Source organism: Bombina bombina, chromosome 1 (assembly GCF_027579735.1).
Source record: "Bombina bombina isolate aBomBom1 chromosome 1, aBomBom1.pri, whole genome shotgun sequence".
NCBI classification, from domain to species: Eukaryota; Metazoa; Chordata; class Amphibia; order Anura; family Bombinatoridae; genus Bombina; species Bombina bombina.
The window spans coordinates 836313643-836322063 of record NC_069499.1 but is presented as its reverse complement, the minus strand read 5'-3'; the positions used below and the strand labels follow the sequence as shown (position 1 = coordinate 836322063).

The following is an 8421-nucleotide window of genomic DNA, read 5'->3' as shown; positions in this document are numbered from 1 at the left end:
GTATCTTTTGATCAAATAGGTGGTTCATCGCCTCCTCCGCCCTACATGCGCTTCGAATATGTCAGGGTCCTCAGCTTTTTGACTAGTTGGGGTTTTAAACCGTCTCTATCTCGGCCATTAACCATCTGGGAATCCAGATGGCAACAGGGACTGAGGTTGGGAAAGCCGCTATCTTTCCATTACTCTATCATGGAGGGAGCGACCCTTGCAGACAAGGCAATACATATCGCTAAATGGGAACAGAAACTTGAGTTCACTGCCCCCACTAAAGAATGGCACCGTACACTACTTCTCACGAATAAAACCCTTCATTGTGTCACTATGCACAAGACCTATATTAAATTGCTCACACAATGGTATTATGTGCCTGCTAGACTAGCTGCAATTTTCCCTGGGGCATCTCCTATTTGTTGGAGGGGTTGCGGCATGGTAGGGGACATGACGCACATTTGGTGGAACTGCCCCAAGCTGAGGACCATCTGGAGCAAGTGCTTCACAACGCTAACGAACATGGGTATCTCTCTCCCCAGAACCCCAGAAGTTGCCCTACTCCATGTAGGTACTTGCAAACTGCCCAGACACTACGCTTCATTAAGTATTTACCTTCTTTCAGCTGTTAAGCTTAACATCGCCAGAGCTTGGAAGAGAACTAGCCCCCCCTCTTGGTCTGACATTACTCAAACCATGGCCTATATTTACTCCAAGGAAAAGACTATCTATTACTCCAAGGGAAGAGTTGACTTCTTTGAACTAATTTGGGCAGAATGGAAGAATAGGTTTAACACACTATGGCTCCCTAGTTTTGAGACTTAAGACAACTTATCTTCCCCCAGTAGCATCGGTCCGCCATCCCACACCTACTCAGTTATGCCTAGAGTCTATGGTAGGTTCATACCCTTTGCCCTAGGTCTTGCTCCCCCTCCCCAGATGATCCCCCCTCCCCCTCTCACTCACATCAGTTTCAAGTGAACAACTTTGTTAACCCCCTATATCAGATACAGAGGTTACGTATGTTTGTATGTTTATTTAACGCACACATTGTGCTTCTTTAAGTATCCACTATTTATGTTATGTCATTGAAATTGTACGCACTAGTCGTACTATTGTTGTACTTGTCTATTTTATTTGAAAACCTAATAAAAATACCTTATATATATAAAAAAAAAATAATATCTAACAGTCTGGTCAGAGAAACCAGCGCATATCAACGTAGAAATCTTAGCACAAACTTACTTCACCACCTCCATAGGAGGCAAAGTTTGTAAAACTGAATTGTGGGTGTGGTAAGGGGTGTATTTATAGGCATTTTGAGGTTTGGGAAACTTTGCCCCTCCTGGTAGGATTGTATATCCCATATGTCACTAGCTCATGGACTCTTGCCAATTACATGAAAGAAATAGTGGTCACAGGGACAATATGGCATACACATTTTCAGATGCTCAATGGGAAGCAGAGCTGAATGAGTCTTTGACCTCAAAAGGGGAGTTAGAAAGCACAGATTTAGAAGAAATTAATGTGTTTTCAATTTTTATGAAATATAAACATATGTTGAATAGACAGATCAAGATAAGGGCAGAGAACTCTAGTCTAAATAACTATGTGAAAAATAAATAATCCCTAGAGGCTTAAGACTACACTTACAGGCCCATTTATCAAGCTCCGTACGGAGCTTGAAGGGCCGTGTTTCTGGCGAGTCTTCAGACTCGCCAGAAACACAACTTATGAAGCAGCGGTCTAAAGACCGCTGCTCCATAACCCTGTCCGCCTGCTCAGAGCAGGCAGACAGGAATCACCGGAAATCAACCCGATCGAATATGATCGGGTTGATTGACACCTCCCTGCTGGCGGCTGATTGGCCGCGAGTTAGTAGGGGGCGGCGTTGCACCAGCAGCTCTTGTGAGCTGCTGGTGCAATGTTAAATGCAGAGAGCGTATTGCTCTCCGCATTTAGCGAGGTCTTGCAGACCTGATCCGCAGTGTCGGATCAGGTCCACAAGACCTTTGATAAATTGGGGCCTTAGACCCAGGTCCCACAACAAAGGAGCATGAGGAACCAGAGAAGTTTTTAGAGACCTGGAATGATAAATTATCAGAATTATCCTTTGAATTAATGGGGATGTTGGTTAAAAGAAATGAAAAGAGATTAGAGAAACTGAAAGTAGAGATTGAAGGAATACTATTTGTGGTAAAAAAATTTGAGGACTCAAATTTTCATATTTTATTCGTATTTGAAGATTTTTCAGGAGTCTTCTTCAGAAATGTCTAGCTCTAAAAGACTGAGTTCTAAGCTCAATAAAGAACCACAATCTGATAGCTTCTAGAAGATTCCACTCTAAACTTGGCCATTAAATTACTTTTGACTTCCACTTTTGAAAGTAGTGAAAGCATTATGAAACATTCTAGCAATGGCTTGCCAGCTGCTGACTTACACAACACTTAAGTGCAAATAAACTTATGCTCTCATTAAAAACGGTATAGTGGTAGGAAGAGAGATACATTTCCAGTGTAGAGTAACTCAACTAAATAACCTCTGGTGAATCTGAAAGTTTCTCTTCAGATATATAGTTTAAGGTCTCTGCTTCCACCTGGCATATATCATCCTCTTCGTTATTATCAGCTTCTGATTCTACTATGGGTTCTTCCTCATACTTAGCCATTTTTCTTGGCTGGGCTAGACATGAGTTTTCTAATGACTCCATGCCATGTCTTCAATGCCAGCTCTATAGTGAATCATAAGCAATGTCAGAGCTTGAAGTCTTTCACCAGACTTGGTCAAAGCAGCACAAAGCAGAGTTTTCCTTCTAGTATCAGTGGTTTCCTTCTCCTCTTTAACCAGAGAGTTGTTATGCTCTAACTCCTGGTCTATTTCATTCTGAAGTTTATCCAACATAAATTCCAGCTTTTGTATTCTTTCCTCAGAGGGCAAACCTCTGTAAAGATCACGGCCAATTTCTTTTACAGCAATAAAGACACTATCATCCAACCCACCCTCTTTCGGAACGAGTTTTCCTGTACCACCTGAAGCTCGTTTAGATGGGCTGTTGGTCCCACAGGTTTCTGTATCACTGCTTTCATTGTCTGAGGTGTTTGGAGTGTGCTTTGGTGAAGGATCCACCAAATCAGATCCTTGCTCTGGTTGGCGTACTTTAGGAGCTTGACGTAAGTTCAGCAAGCGTGAACTTGTGTTTATGATATACCTAGTAATGACTGCAGTTCTATTGCCCAAATACTTAGACTCAAGATCAACTCTTTTTATAGCAACACAGTAGGGATTTTCTGTGAGACATTTTTCCTGGCATTTCTTATGGCAAACATATCCACAGGACATACACTGAGAAGCAGCCTTTGTCCATACTTTCCTTTTACAATGATCGCACAGGGTAGAATTCTGAAACTGTGTATCCTGGAAGTTATGTTTGGCTTCCGTAAAAGCCACGGAAGACATGGGAGCTTCTTCTTTTTGAAATGTTGGAATTTCTTCCAGCAAATTAACATCTCTTTCTCGTTCCAGCAGCATACTTGAATTCTCAGACTCTCCCTCCATTAGAAATTTGAAGCTTAGTGTGATATCACCATAGCACAGCTTTTCATTGAATCCTTTATGCATGCTTAAACTTCTTAATGCAGTTCTGCTTACTGTTGCTTTCGGTTCAGGGGCATTTAACCTGAAACTGGTAAGGTACTCTAAGGATGATGCGGTGAGACATTCCAATGCAATTTCTTCCAGTTTAATACTAACATGTCCTACACAACTAAGACAGTTTTAAAGAGTCTCTACACCAGAGAGCTACATTCAGATATCTGTGATAGCCTTCAACTTCAAATGTTGAAGATGATCTTGTCCACCTGCCTAGTCTATTTTTATATAAAATTTCTGGGGACTCCAAGATATTCTGATCATCCGCACTATCCTTGGTGCTGATCAAACTTTCTGAGATTTTATCCTTAGCAGCATCCTGTTTTAGATAATTCGATTTCTGTGTGGTTAATTCCTCCACAGGATCAGCCTGCTTTCCAGGTTTCTCTGTTACCCTGTCCCCATTCACAGATGGTGGTGAGAGTGGTTTTTCAGCCTTTTCCTGCAAGACATCTCCACATTCCAAAGCACTTGGCATTTCGCTGTTTGCTAAAGTAAGTTTAATCTGTGGTCATGGTGGTACTGGTGGCTTGTTGCTAGACCCAGTTAATGGTCTGCTTGGTTGTAAAGTCTCTTGAGTCTCTGGAGCAACCACTTTGTTTACCTTTGTTTGAGGTTTCTGGTAAGCTGGCAGATTCAACTTGCGGTTTAAGATAGGCGATATGGACCCCAAAGGTTTTGCAGAAAGGTTTGCAACAATGCGTTTAGGGCTTTGATTTATGGGTAGTGAAATGTCATCTTTTACATCTCCAGAAAGTTTAATATCATAAGCTAGGTCTTTATTTTCTGAATCACCAATACTAACTGCATCCTCCTCAAAAGTTGATGTATATGAAGAAGCTGCAAAAGCTGAATCTTCTAACTGTGTAAAGTTGTCATTCATGCCTCCACCTTGGCCAACTGGCCTTTCATAGAACACAAGGACTCTGTCCCCAGCCTGTTTGATTAACTTTGATGCTTGAACAGAAGATGTAACCTTGATGCCTCCAATAGCTATAAGTCGATCCCCTTTCTTTAGATCTGCAGCTGCGGCAGGAGAATTTGGAGTGACAGTTTCAACACAAACATGACCTGTGTCTCCATCTCTTGCTTGTACCATGATTAGTCCAAGGCTTTGGGAACTTCCTTTAATTAACTCTGCCGTTTTGATGGAAGATCTGGTTTTCTCTTTCCAAGGACTGTTGCTGAGCTCCAATGTGCAGTGAATTGGCGTTTCCTGATCATACAACCCAAATATCAGAAGCCTGCTGCAGTCTATCAGAGATACTTTCAGTCGTCCTTCAGTTAGGCCCATATCTTGAAGGGTAAGTTCCCGATCCTCAAACTCCATAGCCGGTGACATGACTTGAAATGGAAAAAATGGCTTGTTTATGATCTTGTAGTTAGGCAAAGTGTGCTTCCTCTTGATGACCTTCTTCAGCTGGTTGACAATGATGGAGGTGAGCTGGGGCATGGGCCTCCCCTCAAACTGTGACTGCACCTCAAAGTCAATGAGCGGATCCTCCAGGAAGCAGAAGGACCAGTGCGTGAAGGGCAGGCGGGTGAAGACCAGGTGCAGGCGGCCCAGTACCCGGGACAGCTTCACAAACAAATAGGCTGATTTGCCAAACACCAAGTCCATGTCTATAGCCAGGTGGAAGCCCCCGTTGTACTCCAGCTCCACCTCGAAGCTGAGCTCGTCTGGCAGGCCGGGTTCGAAGGTGGTAGTGAGCGGCCGCATGCTGCGGAACATAGGCAGCACGTCCCCAAGTGACACATCTCGCAGGCTCAGACCCTCTAGCAGCCGGCCGGACGTGCGGGTGAGCAGCAGCTCCTCGAACTCTACTTTGATCTTCTTGATGAGCCAGCGGCGGAGCAGCGCAGTGTTCCGGAGCTTGCGGAATAAGAAGAGGAAGATGGTGTTAAGGAATTGGCAGGTCTCGGCCGGTGGGTCTGCGCCGCTCTGGAGGTAGTCGCGCAGGGAGGGGTCGGGTTGTTCGGGCCTGGCTTTGGCCTGAGGCGGCACAGAGCCGGGAACAGGCTGGGGCTGGCGGCAATACAGTAGCAGAAACTGCAGCAGCAGGGTAAGAATACAGCCCACTAGGGCGGACAGAAGCACGACGTACACCATGACCGACCGGACACTCTTAGAGCGGGCCCCGCATCCTGCACGCTTTCCCAGCGGCCGGCCGCCGTCTCACATCTGCCTTCTCATCCTCAGCCTCCGCGGCGCCCAGGGCTGAGGACTCAAATTTTAATAAACTAAATGATGAAACTAAGAACAGTGTCTCCCGATTACAATCTGAGATAAAATCTAGAAAGTGTAGGAAGCCAAATCGAGATCAGGAGGACTATAAACTAAAAAAGGTTTATTTCTATAGATCACAAAAGGGATCTTATGATTCAGGCACAGATACCTCAGATATAGAAGGAGAAGGACAAGTTAGACCAACAACTTCAAATTTTCAGAGGGGATATGTAGGAGATGGAGGAGGAGGAGGAGGAGGGGAGGGAGAAAGAGAAAAAGAAACAACAATTACATCTACAAACGAGAAAAGATACCAGACACGACAACAAAGAGGCAGGAGAGAATATTTTCAGGAGGACAGATACATGAGCAGAGGGAGAACAAGGAGGAGGTGCCGCAGGGGCTACTAGGAGAGTATGAAAAAGATGATCTTCAAATAATAAACCTATCCTCATTTCATCTTAATCTAGCACATATAAGTGTACTAAAGAAAGGGCTTTCCTTTTGCCCAGTTAACCACTTGGATAAATTTGAAACAACTAAAGATTTATATTTGTTTGCAAGAAAGTTGGTTCTTGCCCAAATGATGAGAAAATCAGGGCAGTTGACAGAATAAGATAAAGTTACCTTAGATGTGCTTGCATCTTTGGCAAATGAGGATATGGAATTAGATCAGACAAGAACAGGTACAACCAAAACAACACTCAAAAATAAATCATCTTACATGCCAATTCTCGCACAAGTACCGGCAGTAAGTCTGTTTGTAAAAGCAGTGGAAAAAGATATAGAAAGTTTGCCAAATTACGCTGGTACAGGCCATAATTTGAAATTAAAAGAATTAATGCAAGCTAAAAATGTGATAGTAAAGCCGGCGGATAAGGGCGGTAACTTGGTATTCTTAGATGAGAAAAACTATGTCCTTGAGGTTAAAAAACAACTAGGAGTTAAAGAACAGTATGAGAAATTGGCCCAAAATCCCATAGAAAAGGTTAAATCTGAGTTGTTAAAACTCTTAAATGATGCTAAAAGGGATGGTTTCATTTCACAACAAGAATTCAAATTCCTTTACCCCACCTTTCCAAAAATGCCTGTATTTTATATCATTCCTAAGCTACACAAAAGCATGACCAACCCCCTAAGAAGACCTATAGCATCTGGGATAAACAGTGTAACAGAGAATCTAGGGAAGTATGTAGATACAATTCTTAGGCCTTTTCTCAGCAGCCTCCCATCCTATGTAAAAGACACAGGAGACCTCCTAAAAAAACTTGATGGCATCACAGTCTCTGAAAAAGTAATTATAGCGTCATTAGACATAGAGAGTTTGTACTCCTCAATACCACACAAAGTGGGCCTACAGGCAATTGAAACGTTTTAAAAACAAGGGGACATGCTTTGACAAACATACTAATTTTGTAATAAGTCTTCTTAAATTTGTCTTGGAACATAATATATTTTCCTTTGATGGGAAAATATATAGACAAGTAAGAGGGACAGCAATGGGGCGATATGTGCCCCCACTTATGCATGTTTGCATTTGGAGCATGGGAGTTACAAGAAGTCTTTGAAAAACATCAGCATATCTTTGACACAAATGTACTTTTGTGGATAAGATATGTTGATGAAACCCTGGTACTATGGGATGGGACCTTGGAAGAGCTTCAGACATTTGTCAAAGCTCTGAATAAAAATGAGAGAAACATTTTTTTAACCTACGTAGCTAGTCCCAAAGAACTACCATTTCTGGATATAAAAATTAAAAAGGAAGGAAGATAGATTGTCACCGAAAACTATAGAAAAAGTAATGCCACTAATAGCATTCTTTAAGGCCCCAATTTATCAAAGGTCTTGCGGACCTGATCCGACACTGCGGATCAGGACCTCAAGAGCTTGCTAAATGCGGAGAGCAATACGCTCTCCGCATTTAACATTGCACCAGCAGCTCACAAGAGCTGCTGGTGCAACGCCGCCCCCTGCTGACTCTCCGCCAGCAGGGAGGTGTCAATCAACCCGATCATACTCGATCGGGTTGATTTCCGGGGATTCCTGTCCCCCTGCTCAGAGCAGGTGGACAGGGTTATGGAGCAGCGGTCTTTAGACCGCTGCTTCATAACGTGTGTTTCTGGTGAGTCTGAAGACTCGCCAGAAACACGGCCCTTCAAGCTCCGTACGGAGCTTGATAAATATGGGCCTAAGCCTCAAGTGCACATCCCACTGCACTTATTAAAGGTATTCCAGTGGGACAATTTTTAAGATTGAGGCGAAACTGTTCCTCAACAATAAAATGTGATGAACATGCAGGACAGATGAAAGCAAGATTTAAGAAAAGAAGATACTCTAAAAAATGTATCAATCAGGCCTATTCAAGAGCTAAGAAAACAGAAAAGGATACTCTCCTATATACGGACAGGCAGAGAAATAAAGAGAATAAAATTAGATTTGTAACCACATACAATGATCAATGGGAAGGGATTAGAAATATACTAAAGAAGAATTGGAGTATTCTGCAGTTAGATGAGAAAGTTAAGGAATCTGTAGGAAATTATCCAATGCTAACC

The 8421-nt window shown here is 42.9% G+C and overlaps 1 protein-coding gene across 1 annotated transcript; it reads right to left on the bottom strand.

Moving 5' to 3' along the window:
* Positions 1-2518: 2518 nt before the first annotated feature.
* LOC128661259 (PDZ domain-containing protein 8-like) lies at positions 2519-5746 on the bottom strand. Its single transcript, XM_053715536.1, is given in 3 exon segments — positions 2519-2701; positions 2704-3760; positions 3762-5746. Coding segments are annotated over 3 exon segments (3225 nt in total).
* Between the last annotated feature and the right edge of the window lie 2675 nt (positions 5747-8421).